This window comes from Anser brachyrhynchus (genome assembly GCF_964034855.1).
Source record: "Anser brachyrhynchus genome assembly, chromosome: 7".
Classification (NCBI taxonomy): domain Eukaryota; kingdom Metazoa; phylum Chordata; class Aves; order Anseriformes; family Anatidae; genus Anser; species Anser brachyrhynchus.
The window spans coordinates 35,633,806-35,652,890 of NC_137701.1; the positions used below are offsets into that span (position 1 = coordinate 35,633,806).

The 19,085-nt window shown below is 43.8% G+C and overlaps 1 protein-coding gene across 10 annotated transcripts in view; it reads left to right on the forward strand.

Annotated features, from left to right (window-relative positions):
- Positions 1 to 19,085, forward strand: part of THSD7B (thrombospondin type 1 domain containing 7B) — a 456,617-nt gene that overhangs the window by 403,504 nt on the left and 34,028 nt on the right. For all 10 annotated transcript variants that reach the window (XM_080600715.1, XM_080600714.1, XM_080600720.1 and 7 more), the window contains one exon: positions 18,520 to 18,653. In XM_080600715.1, coding sequence (XP_080456841.1) covers positions 18,520 to 18,653 — 134 coding nt within the window. The remainder of the gene's footprint in view (positions 1 to 18,519; positions 18,654 to 19,085) is intronic.

Below are 19,085 nucleotides of genomic sequence, written 5' to 3' on the forward strand. Positions count from 1 at the left end.
CATCTGATGCTTTCAGTCTTTTGTGAGGTTTGCATTTTGAACCCGAGTCACTCAAACATAGAGAATGTCTTTGCTGTATGTAATGTTACCTCCATGAGGAGACAGGAGCTTAAAATCAATAACAGCTCTTTGGATACCGTTTGCCACGTTCATCTATATATGTGCTTGGGCAATTCTCCCAAGTCATGGGAGGTTTACAGACCCCCCATCCTTCAGCTCTTATCTCTGCTCACCTGAGGGATGCAGTAGGTGCACCTGTATGCATCACTGTTTGCAGCTCAGAAAAGAAAGCTTTTTTGTAAACCACCTGCAGAATAATGACTAGGAGCAAACTATTGTGACTAAGAGCGTGGTGTCTGTTAGCTTGGGCATGGTCATTTCTTAAGTTATTCAAACAGGAGTCCAAATAATCATGAGTGGCTGCCCAGATGCAAAACTACATTTATCAAAACTTAGGGCTACAAATTGTCATCCTCAAGAATCTCTTCAAACTCTGTATGAACGAATACTGAGGTGTAAGTTGGAAGGATTGTTTTATTCTCTCTAACTCATGTACTTTCTGGAAATGGTACCTACACTTAAAACATCAGATTAACCATCATTTTTTAGCTCTGATATCAGAGTTGTTTTAGGTTGAATATTAAGGAGAAAAGAGCTACGCACAATGAAATAATATCCTAGGTAACCTGATGAAAGCCCTATAAATAACTGTTTGAAAATAAGACTTTATTATACTGAAACTAATACCGTATTGAACTACTTGGAAAGTTATATCGACATTGTTCAAGAATGCTTTATCTCTACTGTTTGTGATTCTAAGCTGTGCATTTATTAGATACTGCTATTGGAAAATGGACAGCTATATATTCCTCTAGGAAAGGACAGCCATCTGAGATTCAGTGCATGGCTGTTGGAACAAAACAGAAGAGAGAAAATTAAGTTTCAATGAGAAAGTGGGGTAAAGATGAAAAAGAAAAATATATATATCATGGGAGGTTGCTGAGTAGAATCAGATAATCTTAAGACCAAAGATCACCTGTCAAACCAAGTAAATAATTCAGGAAGACCCTTGATCCCCAGAGATCCTGGGCTGAATCGGCAATTGAGCTCTCCCAGTCCTTTCCTGTGGATGTGAATCGATGCCGGACCGCTACGCTCCCCCATGCCAGTAACTTGCATCTCTGCAGGCTGCAGCACTGGCTTTCATTGTCCTGAGACAGCCATAATTTCCCTGCCCCACATTACTGGATGTACTCTCAGAAATTACCTCCCGCAGAACTGCCCATCTCGCTGACATACTGCTCCTGCAAGAACTTCCATGCCCTACACCTCCAAGGCTGTATGCTTTGAATAAAGGTTTAACATGAATAAAATACCAAGCAAACCGCTGACCTTCCTGATGTGGACAAGAATATGAGAGTCCAGAAAGGTTGAAGGAGTTGTGAACATAGACATGCCTGTAGGGTGAAGTCCTGTAGCACTTAGATTCCCCCTGCTTAGTCCCATCTGAAAGTGTGATAAAAGTTTCTGAGGTGGTTTGGGGCACTTGCATTTTAGCCTCCCATTGTTCTTAATGGGTACGTTAAATAATTATGTCTCCACCTTGAACTGTACTGCAGCCAAAAGGAGAGCTCATTCAGGCAAGAGAAGTTTGTCCCTGTGTTTATTCTGACTTCCAGGAAACTTTGTCAGTTCTCCTGCCTCCAGGTTTCTGAAATCCCCACCATGAACCCATGTGGCAGAGGATCCGGCTGATGGACAAAGCGGTTCGGGAAAACCAGACCATATACATCAACACCGATTGCGCTAAATGTTTCATATAATTGTGCCAAATGGTGTGTTGAAGAAGGAATGAATGAAAAACATGATTGCAGTTTTGAGAAAGAGCAAAATAAATAGGGAGACCTGGGCTATTTTTCAGGCTGTATCATACAATCAGAAACACTCAAAGATGGGAAGTGTTGGAGGGAGATAAGGGACACGTACAAGGTGGCAGTTATGTTGCAGGTGATAATCTGCAGGAACCTGAGAGAAGCTGCCCAGTCTAATCTTCTTATATTTATCTCTGAGAAGAATAAAAAACAGTTATACAACATGGAGATACACCGTTCCCATTTGTTGGGAAAACGTAGACATTTCATATTGCCAGCTTTGTCTCTGTTGTCTCAGCTCTGAGGAGCTGTAGTGAGATGAACGCAGTGGGGAATGTCCTAGGAGCCAGTGCATCCCGGCTAAGGGAAAGTAGTGAACTGAATCCCAAAAGACTCAGTTCAATGGTTCTTTGCTAAGGCAGCAGAGTTAAGCATAAGCAAATTAAATTTGTTGATATAAAACTGATTTGTGCAATAAACACAGAGAGCTTGCCTTCCCTTTAATGCATGGGAGGAGCACTGTGAATGGGCCAAGAAGCCAAGGGAGAGCAAGCAACGTGATGTTTGGAATGATGTGTGCCCATTTTCCATCAAAGTCCGGATAAACTTGCATGTCCTTATGTTAGAGATTCCGAGGGCTTGAGTACAGTGAGGTTATACAGCTTATCTGTGCTACCTGGGCTGCTTTTGGTGTGAATTCATGCTGTATTTAATGCCGACCACCTCATCCAGCTGCTCTGGGCCCCCTGATGGGGAGAGGATGGAGGTAAGTACTGGCGTGGAAAGGCTGCTGGGGCTAAGTGGTGTCTGCAGGTTCATGACAGTTCATGAATACGGAGAGGGAGTAAATATCAAAGAAGGACAGCGGTTATACAGCATGGGACCCAGGGGTGCAGCTAGGGGTAATGGGGTGGAATTAACAGAGTGGAGATGCAGGCTGACTGTAAGGAAAAATCTCCGTAGCCAATCAACCTGTACAACAATGCCCTTTTCAGGCTGAAAGAGCGATTGGAATGGGCGCAAACTAATTCTTCCTTTAGGAGTGTCTCGAGTTCGTTAGGTCCTCTCAGAGGCCAGGTGTGGATCACCTCTGTGTGTAATTCCGCTGATGGAGCAGGGCTTTGGAGAAGAAGGATGGCTGCGTGCGCGGTATAAAGCGCGTGTGGGAATGGCCCCATTATTTCTGCCGTGTCAGATGAGCGCTCGTGTCTTTGCTGCCATCCCAGCCTGATGGAGAACGTGGTCTGCCTGAAGATGTGTCTGCTCCTACCTGCTGCTGCTGCCTCGGTGCTCTGCGGTGCGGCATCCTGCGTGCGGGGAGGCCCCGACTAGCGCTGGACAAGTTGATCTGGTGATGGTGTAGTGCCATGTCATCTGTGGAGGTGAAATCAGGTAGTATTGGAGAAGCCCTCCCGGTGGTGGTGAGGTGTGAGCATATGGCTGTGCTGCCTTCCCCGGCTGAGCCCACCGAGCCCACCCCAGCTGCCCAGCGCTTGCCCCGGCTGCCTTTGTTGGCCCCGAGTGCTCGCTGCGGAGACAGCTGCACCCAGAGCAGATGTAAACGGGGCTTTGGAAAGGAAGCAGTCCAAAAGAGACAACGCTGCAGAGTAAAGTCTGAAAGCTTAGTATCAAATTGCTTTGGGAAAAAACAAGAAAGATAAACTAAGCATTCAGCCTGAGGAGGCTAATTCCCAACAAAACCATGCATTCTTATCATTAGAATTGTTAAAAATGTCAGTTATAAGTAGATGCGCTATAGGGAAGTCTGGCTGCTTGTATTACTGCACACAGCAAAGATAAGCTTATCTTATTGTATCCTGGTTTGTTTTCCCTATTTTAGAGCTCCCAGTGCACACACCTTTGCTGGAGACCACTAGGGTCTTCCCTCAGTACCTAACCTCATTTTCTTTAAGCCTCCCGTAATTCTTCCCCAAGGAGAAGGTTATTTTACCCACTGTGGCATCTGACCTCGTTGTCAGGAGGTCTTAAAAACACAGCCGTTAAAATAATCGGAATTGAAATTTTCTCTGCCCCAGTCCTCCCACCGGTGACCTGTCTTGCTGCTGTTGGGAGTGCAAAAAACCTAAAACTGTAATTTTTTGCAAGCATGAAAGCATCTTTTCCAGGTGTAAGGAGGTTTCTTTGCCAAAACACGGTGCTGCAGTCCCGTGCTTGCCTGGCTGCTGTGCTCAGGCTCCCATAGGAGCGGTCAGCAGAGGTCTGGCTCAGCCCCTGCCATCACTGCAGTGCCTCTGGGTTGGTTTGGCTTCACCAGTGCTCGGTGTTTGCCTGAGCTAGAAAGTCAGCTGCTGTCCTTGAGCAGCATTATTCACAGTATTTAACAGGGAAAACACATCACCTCGGGCTTGTATTTGCCTTCAAATTGTAATGTCTTTTGGTTTTATTAAGAAAAATGTTTCCATGTCTAGATACACACAAGCACAAATATCAGTTACTCAGTTGATTGGTTTTCTTCATCTCCATGGTGCTCAGGAGGGAATTTGTTTGGCACTTTTCCTCTCTGATAATTTTTGTTGATAGAATAGAAAGTAACAGAAGGTAGCTTGATTATTCTGTTATACCATCTGAAACATTTTTTTTAAAAAACTATTTTTTATGCCAAATGCAGTGGCTTTTTCAGTGATCTATACCCAGGGTGTATTTCTCTATACCCATCTGAAAAAATGTGGAGTGTGTCTGTCCTTTGCAGCCTAGCCCTGTCAACATGTGGCCATTAAAAATGTCATTTGCAAACTGTCTGGTGTCTGTATGATAAACACCGAGAGGAATTTAATGCCACGCGTAAGTATTTTTAAATGTAACTTTGAGTGAGCAGTTACTTCCCTTGCTGTCTAGTGTTCATCCCTAAGTTATTTATCAGCCTAAATGAAAAGGCAATGAGATGTGGATTGTTTCCCGACTCGGGATGCGCTGGGAGGAGGGGAGGTTTGTGCGCAGGCAGTCTGGCGGCTCGGGCAGGCCAAGAGCAGCCACAGAAACGTTTGTGCCCGGCCCTTCGTCAGCATGATGCTGTGTAGCGGGAGAGGCTGGCAGATAAATCTGAGGGAGCCTGGCCTCAACGCCTGCGCGGCAGGATTTCCAAAAATGACTTTGCAAAATAAGCTTAATGTAACCATGGGAGAGTTGCCCGTTGTTCACAGGTAGAGCGAAAGATGACGCTAATGTCAATATTAGACTAACAGTTGATAGGGGTAAAAACGTTAGCCTTTTTAATATTGCTTATATTCAAACGATTCTGATGTGTTTCATGTGTCTGATGCAACCAGAAGCTGTTACAGGACTTACCAGAGCACAAAGAAGCAGCTGAAGTGTGGAGCCCAGTGGGGCTCCGCCGGTTTTCTATGGCGAAGTAACCCCGGCGTTGCCTCGCGGCGTGCCTCTGTCCTGCCTCATCCATATTTGCTTTGTGTTGTGCTTTGTCAAGTGTTTGTGAAACACAGCGAGCCTTTTTCACAAGCATTTCTCTTTGTCAGTCTTTGAGTTGCCTTCACCCCTTTCCGTGTCACTGCCACAGTTCCTCGTTACTGCATTTCTCCTTTTTTCCTGGCTTTCTTTGACTTGCGTTTCTGTACAGTGATTGCTCGCCCTTCTTTTCCCACATGCAGTTACAGTTGTTCTTTGTTTTCCTCTCCCTTATTTTCCTATCAGTTAACTCGTGCTTATCCTTAGTGACTTCCACGCGTACAGACTGGTACCCACACACGTGCCAGTGCAGGAGGGGCCGGGATGCCTTGTGAAAGGAGGGTGGTGGTGCTGGTGGTGGTGGTGCTCCAGCAGGAGCAGTTGGCTCAGCCTGGGGCAAAGCAAGGACCTAGAAGCCCCTACCCTGGGCCAGAAGCTCCACTTGCATGTCCAAGGATGCCATCTACTTTATCCCCTCCAGAGTTACAGGTGAGAAATGGCAGAACTTACTCATGAACTATGCAGCCAAGAGAGTGTTTGCTTTACTTTAATAATTGCTTTTCTGTTTTCCTTCTCTATCCTGCATGCTACTGGCACCGTCATGACCTAGTTAAAAAGTTTATTCTCTTTGTTCGATTCCAGCTCCTGTCTTGGTTACAATTTAGTAGTTAGAGCCAATGCAGTAAAGAAAGTATTGTTGTCTTTGTGGGATCAGTGCTTACGGGATGATACGTGGACTATCTGAACTCCAGTGAGCTTCTGATCTGTAATGTAGAACAATTTTTTTGACAGCCTCTCAAAAGGCGTGTAAAATTCACACAGGCATCAATCCTCCCTTCAACTTCAATGTTCAATTTATATTGTAAGTACGTAGTATGGGTTAATAAACGTGGCACTCAATGATTAATACGTGATTTAGAAGTTTTCTATGGAGTTCTTCATTCAGAGATACTAAGGCTAGAAGTAGGCCATGATGGTGATGGGCTGTTCTGACCTCTTGTATAGCACAAGCTACTGACTTTGTAGTCAGACTCTTGCTTACCTGCTGAGTTGGAGCAGGTTTGTGGAAAGGCACCCCACCTTGGCTCACACTTCAGTTTAAGGAGAGTTTTCCTTGGATAATCCGATTCAGTAATTAATTTCCTTCATGCTTAAAAAGGTCCTCTTTTTCATAACTTGAATATGAATTTGTCTAACTGCAGCTTTCAGCCTTGGGGACATTTATCTTTATCTACTAGCTTTAAAAATCCTTTTCTAAAAGAAATCCCCTCTGTATATTCCCAAAAGTGACCAAGGCTCCTTTTCACTACCTCTCACCTGAACCAAAAAAGTAGGTTTCTTTAGTTTGTTACTGCAATGTGAGTTTTTCAGACCTTGAATTATTTTTCTGGGTTTTCTTTAACTACTTTGTTGTTATCAGTGTTGCTTTTACGACGAGGATCTAGAACTGTAGGCAGTGTTATAACAGTGCTGTTAAATATTTAATATAATGGTAATTCCATTGCTCTATTTTTACATGAGGTATAAGAGTCCCTGTTTTCCAAAATGCAGTCTGGCCATCTGTGATTTATTCAAGGCAACAGTGAATTATCCAGCAGAGAATCCATCGATAGGCGGTTTTAAGCTGCTGGATCTCTTTAAAGCTATCTCAGGTGTCATTCTGCTACTCTGCATCTGGTGTGATACAGAAGAGTCATTTCTTTGTGTGACACGGCATTGCTGTTTTATCTGACACTGATACCACGCTTCGCTGGCACTAGACAATAGATGGTCCCAAATTACACTGGTGTTTTAACTACTTACCTATAAGCAACACTGGGAATTCCACAGCTCGTGGCGGCAATGATTCTGGTCTTATTAGTCTTGCTGTCATCTGCTGGCTATCAGTTGTTTCAAATCCTTCACATTTTTGTTCAAGTTGGGTGCACACATCTGGACATGGTTCACGAGCTGAGTCCATGCAATAGCTGAAGTGGAACTTCAGGGTTTTACAAACTCTACTTTTTATTTATTTTATTTATTTGTTTATTTATTTACTTTTGCAATGATAGTGAACCACATTCTCTTTATGGGGCTTTACAAGGTCTGGATCTCTTGCAGAGGCAGTTTTTTTTTTTCTCCCATCCTGTGTTTCTGCTGTTGAGTACTCAGTCCGGCATAAGCTCAGTTCTGTAGCTCTCTGTCAGCCTGATCTTTCAATACATTTCTCCAACTGGCAAAGCCCATTTTGAATTCTCTTCTTCTCTGCATTGCCTTGCTGTTCCTCTCACCTCAGCAGCATCTGCAGAATAAGTAGGAATCGTTTTCAGTCCATCAGCCCCAAATTAATGAAAACACGAAGTACGACTGGATACAGAACATAAAGCTCTGCAGAGCCATGCATGAGATTTCTTGCCTGTTTTCCCCTACTAACTATTCTGAGCATGATTTTCCAACATATTTTGCACTTACCAAGTATTAGATTCATCCAGACCATATTTCCTTAGCCTAGGAGGTAGTGTCAAAAGACTCACTAAAGTCACCATAATATCTGCCATTTCATCCCTATCCCCAGCATCTGTTACCCTGCTGCAGAAGAACATCAGAATGATTTCACACAGTTTCTTCTTCACAAACCCATGCTGCCTGCTGCTTGTCTCCTAGTTATTTTCTGCTGGTTATATATAATATGTCTGTATGAAAATATGTTTCCAAGAGTAAAAGTTTGGCTGGCTGCTATGCAATTCGTTGATTTTCCCCCTTTCCTCCTCCAGCTTTCTCTCCTTGCATCTTTGAAGAATCCCGTATAATCATGTCCCCATCATTCCTAAATAACCCCACTGATCCTTGCTGGCCAAACTTTCTGAGCCAGTGCCCATCATAAAAAGTGTCTCGCCTTTCCTACCCTTCACCTGTTGGGTGATCTTTCATTTCCTCACATTCCCTCTGTTGTAAATTGACTGTTTTTAGGGCTGGACTTTTTCTGTGTAGTTCCTGCAACAAGTAACAGCGTTTCCCCTTTCTTGACTCTTCAGTTCCTTTCAGATCTGCCATTCAACTTCAGTTTCTCTCACCCTCTGCGAAGGGCTGAGTGAATATTTTCCTTTAGACCCTTTACATAGTCTTGAAACTACTGTTTCTCTAACTTATGCCACATAGTATTTGTTCTGATGCATTATTTAATTCTCTAAAAGGTTTTAGGTAGAGTGGTTTGTATGTACGACGCACCGCGAAGCACAGCTGTGTTGCATAGTCTTGACCAGTTACCTTCAACTTTCTCCTTTTCCTTGCTGTTCTGGGGAACAGCCTTTTTCACTCCATTATTTCCAGAGTCATGAATGCACGAAGGTAGTGCTGTGGGGAACAGCAGAGGTGGGGGAGCTGCAGCATTGCTTGTGCCCTGACACGCCGTGGTGCTGCAGAGCAGGACTGGGGGTGCTGCTGGTGATTCTTACCCGGTGCACTACCCCCAGCGTGTGAGCAAATTGGGAGTTCTTTTTTTTCTGGAAAAGTACCAATATTCAGACACTACTAAGGTCCTTAAAAACAAGGCAGAAGGAAATAAATATGTGCTAGATGCTGATGTTTGCGCAGCATGGGTGTATATGGATTTGGAGTTCGCCATTGTTCCTGGTCAGATTTATTCCAAAAATGTCTGTCTGGTTTTTGTTTGTTTGTCTGCTTTAACATAGTTTCTCATTAACTATCCCTACATATAGGCATCACTGATGTACATGCTAAATAAGTAGGTACTCCATCAAAAAATGATATATAAATATATCAATATATAAAAAATTATATGTATATATTCTTTCTAAATGTGGTACTGGGGTACCTATAAATGTCCACATGTTCCTTGCATGCCACAGCATGACCTGTGGAACAGTGGAATTCAGCAGAAGACTTTCCATTGTTTCCCGTGGATTTGGCCTCAAAATAAAGGCCAATGACAGAAATGTCAGAATCTGAAAATGTGTATATTCCCTGATCTGAAAGAAAGGGATGGAAATCCTGCAGAAAGTTACCAAGAACTGGAGGGGCACTCATTACCCTGCAAGGCAGTGGCTAGCAAGCACTTTGCTGACGTCTTTTGGCTCTGGGGACAGCATGCGTGCACGCTGGTGTCTGAAGAAGGTTGGGTAGAATTTAACTTTTGGCTCAAGGGAACCTTTAGTTTATTAATTATGAATGTGCTCACTGGAGAGCAGACTCAGGTGGATGCGTGGTTTCTCTCTGCAGCACATTGCTATTGTAGCATGCGTGCATTTTGTAAATAAAACTGGGCTCTTCTGTGCCTGAGTCTTCTCTGTCTGAGTCTGCCTATAAGAAACATCAAAAAAATAGAAAATAAAAAATCCTTCAAACCAAAAAAAAACCCCTCAAACCCTGTCAGATCATAACAATTTCAGGATTTCTAAGTCTGCGGTGTTGTGACTGTAGCTGCCTTCGAATCTCTGCAGAACCCTGAGTTCAGGAGCTTGTCACGGGGGTGGCCTCTCAGCAGCAGTGCCAGGAGGGCTGTACCACCTGTAATTACACACAGCAAATTGCTCAAGTTAATGCTGCGTCTAAACACGGTACTAACATCTGCCTGTCTTGGCAGCGAGACAGCTACCATAAATATGCTATGCAACAGGCTGTCACGTATTCTGGCTCCTGGAGTAACTTGCTCTTCTGAGGGGAAATTTCCAGCCCCCGTTACTAATCAGGCTGTGAGTGATCTGAAGCCCTGGGATCCATCAGGCATCGACCGGCATCCCTCCTGCCCTCCCTCCGAGCATCACTTTCTGTCTCTGTCTCGGTGCTGATGAGGAGCAATCAGACCTGCTGCTGAGTGGACTGGGGAGAGAATGACAGTCGGATCCTAATGAAGCAGTAGGGTTACGAGCTGCTTTGCATTCCTGCTCCTGCACGTGCAGGACCCTGAGGCCGGGCCGCGTGCGGCTGTGCGTGCGGGATGCCGCGGGAGCGGTCTGCGGTCAGCTCCGCTTCATGCCTGTGGTGTGGTCGCATGGAAGTGTTTCAGAAAACATCTAGCTTTCAACCGTCTGACGCTTCCCCATCTCTTCTGCCTCTTGCCTGTAGTGCTATCAATCACTTTGTTCTTTTCAGCTAAGCGGTTTTAAATCTCCTGTGGAAAACTTGTGTCAGTCCGGTGTAAGGACAAGTGACTGCTCCGCAATGCTAATTCAGTCTTGCTTAAGCATGAAAATAAACTGATAAAATACCAATTTGAAGTTTTTAGACCTTGAAATGATTTAAAATCTCTTGTAAAAGAAAGTCTGGGGCTGAAACTCTGTCTCTGAGGCATCATTTTTAACTTAGCAGTAAGCTCTGATGGTCTTTTCTTTAAATTGCCTATTGTACGAAAGCCTACGAAGAAAGTGCTTCTTTGGGACTGTTTGTGTTTAGGACTGGCATTTATTTCATTTCTCGTGACAGATGACTCGGCTTTTCGATCTAGTAATCACTCGCTCGTGCCCCTCGGGGGCAGGGGCTGACCTGCAGGAGGGCTGTTTGCGGTGGTAGTGCAGACGCAGCGCGGAGCTGGCCGGGTGGCTCAGGACCACGGGCGCATCGCTCCCATTTCCCCAAATCCCAACCTGCTCTGGGCTCCTGGGCTCCTCTGCGTGGGCTTCAGGTCCACAGCTTTCATGAAAGACAGTGCCACCCAATTAAGATTTAAATGTCTGAAAGCCTTTAATGTCTGCTGTGATTGATATTCTGTAATTGTGGGGTTGCTTACCAGATTTCAAGTTAAGCTTCATAGATTATTTTTTTTTTTCCTCCTAAGGCTTTGATCTTGAGACACTCGGAGGAAATCCAGAGGATTGCTGGGTGAAGCTGAATGAACTCTGCTTCATTCTTCAGCACAGTCATGCTTCTCATTCACTCACAAATAAATGCCTGATTTCTACTTGAGGGATTTTTTTATTTTTTTTTTTCTGAAAGATGGGGAAATCGAAGAATTGAATGCAACCTTACATTGTAGCAATTTTATTTTAAGCAGATTTTCTGCCTTTTTTTTTTTTTATTCTTCTCAATATTATCATACGGCAGCTCAACTAATGAATATATAATTTTCTTTCCTTTCTGCTTGTCATGCCCTGCTAACATGGACATCTACAAAGGCTCAGGTTGGTGTTGCAATCTGTCTTCATCTTATCTGATTGTTCTCATTTAGTAAAAAGGGGCTTTGCTGTTGTTCTGCATCAATCAGCTTTTTTCCCTTTTCCTCTCTTTAAAATTGGATCCAACATTATTACTGCATTACAGATTCATCCAGAGATGTGCCACATTCGTTTGTTACCCCTGAAACTATCCTTCGGCTTCAGCAGAATGTGCTGTTTCAAAAAACACAGGACATTGATTTATTTATACCTACTTAAATTTGCCATGCTTGCCTTGCTTTGTGACAGGGAGACAGCAGAAGCTGCAATACCCACAGCTTCTGGAATCAGCAAAAAATGCAGCACCGCTCTTCCTAACGAGTTTCTGCCTTGGTTTAGAACCCTGTGTTTGACAACGTAGTAAAACGTTAAAGTTAATATCTTGTCAAGACTCTGTATTTTCTTGATACTGAAGCAATATAATTAAAATAAAAAGCAAAGCCACAGGAACTGCCCATTTGTAATGTTATTAGCACATGCCCCCCGCACTGTAACATCTCAATTTTTTGGTGTGATTCCGAAACTAAATTGTCTTGCCTGAGTATTTTGGGTAGAAGTATGCTGTCCTGTGTCTGCGAGGCACCTGCACGGTCGTGCTCCCTGCTGTGCTCTGATCCTCAGAGCCTGAGGACCGCAGGCACAGGAAAACCTGGAGCCTTGGTGGTGTCTGTCCGTCCTCCTGCTCTCTGCCTAACAAGTTGCCCAACAAATACCAGCAGCCGTGTGTTCAGACCCACCAGCACTGGGCGAGGAGGGGCTCAGATGGCATCGCAGGGGGCTGGGAGGCAGCTTGGGGCTGGAAACTGCTCCTTCTAGGGCTAGCAGCACCTGGGAGCCTCCAAATTTCTGCCGCTGTTGCCACTCAGAGGAATGGGATTTATTGAAATGGACAGGCACTTGCACAATGTCTTCTCCCATATTTTCTCACATTTAATTACACCAACTTCTTGTTTTAATCTCCAGGAAGGAGCGCTCATGCTTCACCGTATTACAACTGGGTGTTTTTAGAGCCTGCATGAATTTTACAGAAAATAAAAACACTTAGTAAGAGTAAATACGAATTAATAAATCTTGCTGAGCAACATGTTAGTTCCATAAGTATTAGCTGTAATGACTGTGGTTCAGCAGAGCTCACTTCAATTAACTTTTTAAACAAGACATTTTCCATTCATTGCACTTAGGAATTTGAAATACAGTGATGTCTGTCTTTGCATACTTAATCATCCATTAGAAGAAAATAAGGGATTTACTAGGAGACCAGCATTTTTAAAGAAGTCCAACAAAAGTCTAGGTACGGCAAAAGCATCTGAAGGCCATGGTGAGGGAATGTGGAGCATCAGGATGTCTTTATTGCAAAAATGTTCTGCTGCTTTCCTAATTCTTCCTCTTCTTTTTCCTCATTTCACAGCCAGAATTTTGCACTGCTTCTTTTTCCGATGGCTCCATCCTGAAATGTCTTTATCTGAACTGTTCAGTATCTGATTTTAAGCTGAGATGTCATCCAGTTAGTGCGAGAAATAGGGCATTTCCCGCTACAGTCCCCTGCTCCTTGAGGGCTCCCTCTTCAGCCTCTAATAAATCACTTAATTCTTCGCCCTCAGCTTTCTCATGTGTAAATTCGGATTAAAGTGGAGCTGTTTTGAGGATTGGGTTATAAATAGATAATCAAGAGCAGTGGAAACTTCAGAGGATTCATAATTATTTTTTACCCTTCCTACTCACTGAAAATCTATCACTTTTTGGCAGTGTTTTTGAAGGCTGTCACCATGGACAGTCACTTAGAGTAACGTTGAGGTGTCTCTTACTGTATGGGCTTCCAAACTGCCTGCAGGGCAGAGCCTGGGAATGGATATTTCTTTCTTCCTATGAGGATTTATTGCCCTGACTCACAATACGTATTTTGTGCTTAGACATTAGAATAAAATCGATCCCACCCTTTTGTCAGCTTCAAAGTTTTCGCCAGTTCTAGTTTTCATTAAACTTGGTTCAACACCAGTGAGGGCTTTTTATAACCTTATGGCAGTTCTAATTGATTTCCTTTTTTCCTTACCACAAAGGAGGTCAAAAATACTAACCCCTTTGGTTTGTGTGTAAATGAAAACGGAAAGTGCCGAACTTATATCACAAACATTTGTGCATTTATATAATCTGCTACAGGCATAAAATTTCAGGGATTCCAGTCCTTTCTGAAGTCTTCTCGCATGCTGATCTGTTCAAACGTTTCTGGTGTAAGTCATTCCCAAACCAAACCTTTTAACTTCAGTGGCTATTTGCAGAGTCCAAATACCTAAAGAAAAGTTTCGTCACTGCAACAGCTGCTTTGCAAAATCCAAATTGCTTAAAAACTACTTGTTAAATCAGTTGTAGTACTGATGAGCAGTTAACATATTTCTAACGATTGTGATCAATATATAAACTAGCATGAAATAAAATCAATTTTATTTCAAAGAGAACTATTTAATGTTGAAATTTTAATGAGGTCATTTCTGTGATGTAGCGTTTGTTAATGTGCAAGTACTCGTCCTTCCGACATACAGTTAATTAAGTAAAGCTCTTAAATGTGTGCTTAGACCTGCCAAATCAGACGTGCACTCTAAGTAATTAACAAAGTACGTTCTCCATTTTGAATTCAGTTTTAAAGAATCAAGTAAAATAAATGTATTAATAGAAAATATCTGTTTTGGATTAAATGGAATGTGAAGGCAGTATTACAGCATTACCAAAAAATATTCAATTAATGTATGGGTAGAATAGCAGCTATCCACCAAAAAAGAGATTGGGATGAGGTAGATGGAGGCAACATAGAAGTCGGATGTGCAGGTAATTGCAATGGATGGACATCTCTGCAGCTGTATTTCCCACTGTGCTCTGGGTCCATTCGTGTCAGGCTTCTTGCAGGAGAAGCGCTGGCTGCAGTCCAGATTTTGGGAAGTCGTGACCGTAAGTGGAGGAGGGAGCCATTTGTGCACGGTGCCATCCCACTGCTGCTGCCTCTTGAAGTCTGGATATGTGGGAAATAAACAAGTGGGCGTGCAAAAAGTATTAGAAGTGGGCAAACTGCTGGCAAGTCTCACTAGGAGTGTTTTTAATATCTACGCTTGATTTTTTTTTTTACCTCTAAGTGTCATTGCAAACCAGGGAAAATCATCTCTCTTTCTACATGAGAATATTTAGCACATACATGGCTTTAGTGTTATTTGTGTTGGTCTCCATAGCTCAAAAGTAGGTTGTTATTTCTTTGGTTTAGGCTGTTTCAGTGTATTAAGTCTAATGCAACCTTGGTATAAGGGCAGTGCTGTGAAATGGACTTATGTTAGCAATGAATTTAGAACATTTTTATTAGAAATGAATAGCACAGAGGTTGTCCTCGGGGGTCTCAGGCAACTGCTACAGTGATCAGTTTGGTTGTTCTAATATAATAAGCAGATATTGACTTAAGTTGAGACGAACACCAAGATTTACTGTCTTGAAAGCTAAAATATTGACTGAGGGAAAACCAGAGTCAATATTTACCTTGAGGGACAATAAATCTTGATGTTCACTGAAATATGGAGTCGCTGTGATTTTCAGAAGTGTTGAGCCTTGTTCTAGTTTAAGCTGCAGGTGCTCATCAGGAAAGTTATCTGAAGTATAGCTATGAGTTTTTTCTAATGAATCACATCAATTGGGCATTTGCTTCTATATGTCCTTTGGAAGGTCAGCATTGTTCCTGACCTGTAAATAAATTAATAAATTACAAAACGCTGTAAGTCACCTGAACATTTTCTGGTGGTTGTATTTATATATTTATATATATATGTATATTAGGAAGTGTCAGCTATTAAAAAAGAAAATAACTAGACTAGCATTTCTATGTATTGTTTAAGTATCAGCCACCAGCAGCCTCCAGTCCTTCCTCCTACCCGAGCAGTCCCAAACAGGGGCCCCTCTCTCCATCCCTTGATTGATTTTTAGTTTTTGCCCCTCGGGAGATGCAATGTGGTAGTGCATTCCTTGGTTGGATGGCTCGCCCTGAATGCACTGTAAATACACTGTCGCGGTAATTTTGCATACATTTGGCAAGGGTGAGCTGTAAGTGGATTATTTTCCCAGGAGCTGTTGTTGTCTTTGTGTTTCGTGTCTTTTGGGCATACGGAAGGGGGCAGCAAGAGGCTGCCACGCTGTGGGGCTCCCTGGGGTGAGCACATGGAGCAGGAGCTGCAGGGCTGGAGCCGGCTGTTCGGGTACCACCGAAGTGGTGTGTTTGTGCCCTGCTCTGCACCTACAGGGCAACGCGTGTGTCACGGGACAGAGGCTGATGAGCTTTCACGTGCAGTCAGCCAGGCTTGACGTGCCTAGGCAGCAGAGTACAAATGCTCTATTAACAGTTTTATTATTGCAACCCCGCCTGCTTTCAGAAGAGAGCGTTTGAGGTATCACATCAGTTGTATTTCCGTAATGGTGCACGGGGTCTTGCGTGGCATCCCATCCCTGCCTAAACTCTGCTGGTTTTCTTATGCAAAAAAAGTAACACATGGGAAATACTGCAGGCATTGACCACCAAGCTGCAGTAGTGGTAAAGTCCTGGCGTTAGTGCTCTACTGCTGTCTGCAGACGGCTTTATGGGGCTTGGGAGGGCTCTACGTGTTTAATTTTAATTTTAATCTTTTAAAAGATTTTACTGCCAAATGAGAGATCACTGAGATTCCAAGCCAGGATTGCCCAGCCCTTGGTCTTGCCCAGCACAGGAGCAGACACGCTGCCTAGCTCGGCTCCTATGGCCCGTGCCAGCCTGTCACCCCTGTGGGAGTTGGCACAAGGGCTGTGGGAGGGGGGATGCTGCAGGACGGCGAGCTGGAGGCAGAGGTGCCTGCTGCTGAGGGGGAAATCCCAGGCCAAGCAGCGGAGGTGGCACATGGGCTGTCCCAACCTGCCCTGCCGTCAGCCCGAGCTCATCATTTGCTGTCAAGGTAATGCGTGATAGCACACTGGTATCAGCTGAGGCTTCACCCCCCGTGGCACTGCCCAGGCAGGCGTCTGTCCCCAGGGCTGCGGGTGCTCTGTGCCTGCATCCAGCTCTTGGCACATCCAGCGCTTTGCCTCCCCTCGCAACAAGGGAAACTCTGATGGCGCCCTACACATCTCCCACTGATGTCTGTAGAAAGCAGTGGGTTTTGTCAGACAGCGCAGGCTGAGTGTGGTTGTTTCCCCATCCCGTGGAGCAGGGGTGCGGATAAATACCTTCAGTCTCTACATCCAGCTGCTGGGTGTTGCTGGGGAGCGAGCTGGCTCTTCACTTTGTGCGGCCGTGTCCCCTGTGCCTCTGGGCTCGGCTGGGAGCACAGGTCTCAGAGCTGCACAGCTAGTTGGTGGCACTTGGGATGCCACTTGAAACTTAGCTTCAATATACACTTCATATCATATATGAATATATATACCTGTATATCGTATAGTTAGGCCAGATACCATTGCTTTGGCATTAGGAAATCATTAACCCAGACTGATGGATGAGCACCGTGATCTTTGGCAGCCTTTTGTGTGGGCCCAGCGAAAGCTGGATTTGTAAAAACCCTTGTGGCCTCGTAGCCCCTGGTCGCGGCTGCCCTTCTGCCCCCTGGGCTGGCTGCCCCCTGGCAGCCTGTGCCTCTCGCCGAGCAGCGCCACTGCCGTGGCGCCCTGCGCTCCGCTCCCTCTCCCATCTACGCTCACCTCTTCATGCCGTGCTTACCTCCTGCCAGCCCTGACTGCTAGGCTACTAGGTCCCTCTCTTTGCTGTTTTTCCTTTGTGTTTTTTTTTTGTTTGTTTTTTTTCACTTTTCATCTTATCTTGCTTTACAGACCGCCAAAGACAGACCCACAGTTCAAATTAGTTTCTGATGTTTTCTGTTCCCAAGGGGTACTCTTTAGCAAGGTCTCTCTCTTTTCTTATCAAATGGAAAAAAAAATAAAAAAAAATAATGTGCTGATGGGGCACCGGTTCTGTTTTCTAGCTGGTTTCTAAATTTCCCCATCCTTTACCTCTAAAATACTGCAGGTAAGGTTTATTTATTGCTGTGACCACAACATGAATAGTCATAATCTGCTATTTTAAAATGAAGCTATAAATTTCACCTGTGGCTGAATTTCTTTGTTTGAGGGGTGGGGTGGATTGATCTACAGTTATTTTAACAGTGAGACCTGAACTGCTCACAGCAGCAAGGCCGAGGGAATTTCGGCGTGTGGAAGAAGAAATCTTGGGTGTGCTGTATTTTTTCAGGGCAGCACACAGTGCGTTTGGACAAAGCAAGAGAGAACATTGTGTCTTCAAATCAGCTTCTGTGGACAAACTGGATTCAAAATAAATAACTTTTATTCGTTACCATAACAGAGCTGTTGACACGCTCATTTGTTTAAACCTAAAAATCTGCTAAAGTGCTATTTCTCAGTGTGTTGCTTCTAACAGCTTGAACGTCTGACATCTTTTAGAAGTGTTTATCAATCTTTTGGCTTTTTTTTTTCTCTGTATTTGGCTGTATTTTTCTTTCTCCGTAGATACCACAGTTCAGGTGAATGCACAGTCATGTTTGATTGGGAGATACGTTAGAGATAAGTCACTTGCAGGGAAAAAAGCATTTATGGTGTTTGTGTATAAAGATGAGATTTGTAGGAGGCATGAAATTTCGTTCTTTTACAGTAAATGACTTCCCAGGATATGCTAGAAGGAGAGGTAAATGAGTGCTGATTTTAAACTTGTACCTTCTGAAACATGAAAAGATGCAGCGCGTATGGTCCTGGTGAATGACATGATAGATTATAGCAAGAGCAGTCTGAGCAAATGAAATTGTAATGGAATTCCTGCTCTGGCTTTAGAGAATAACTGTTATTTATCCCGTGTCCTAAGATGCTGCATGCATACTACTGTTTATTATGTACTTAGAAAACCCTTGGCAAGTCAATAATGAATAAACGAACTTAAAGATATGACAACACTTGTGGCATAAGGAGCATAAGCCAGGATGTTTTTCAGCGTACTCTTTTGTGGTTTTGGCTGACGTGTTTCTGCAGAGATGCTAACCCAGATAGTTCAAATGAATAGTTTTGATTCTTTTTCCTGGCAGGTGTACGAGGCAGTCCCATGCTACACTGAGTGCAATCAGTATTCCTGGGTAGTCGAACCGTGGTCTCCGTGCAAAATCAACAGTGAACAAAATTCCCTCCACTGTGGAGAAGGAATACAAACGAGGAAAGTCAGGTGCGTGAAGACAAAAGCACGATAGTAAATTAAAAAGAGCTCAAATGTTCTCACATAAAGCTGAAATAACTGGCTAAGTGAATACATTGTGGAGTCCAAAGGATTTCAAATGAAAAGAAACATGCGTTTCTGTGTAATGGTTTACAGGACGAGCATCTCTGAGATGCAGCCTTGTGTTGTGATTGAGACTTCTTTCAGGAAGAAGGCCTGATGTTTAAATTAGAATTCTTAAACCTAGGTGCCGTAGAGATATAGCAGCCCCCTGAGCTGCACAGCCTTGATATTCTGCTTTGCTAATGTTTTCCCCAAGTAATGGCACTGCATTCACTGAAGTGGTGTTCATTATCAGGAAGTGTTCATTCCCTAGGCATGGGGGAGCAATGAGGATGTTACTAGTGGGAACACACAGGTTTGTTCTTGCTGATTGTCATT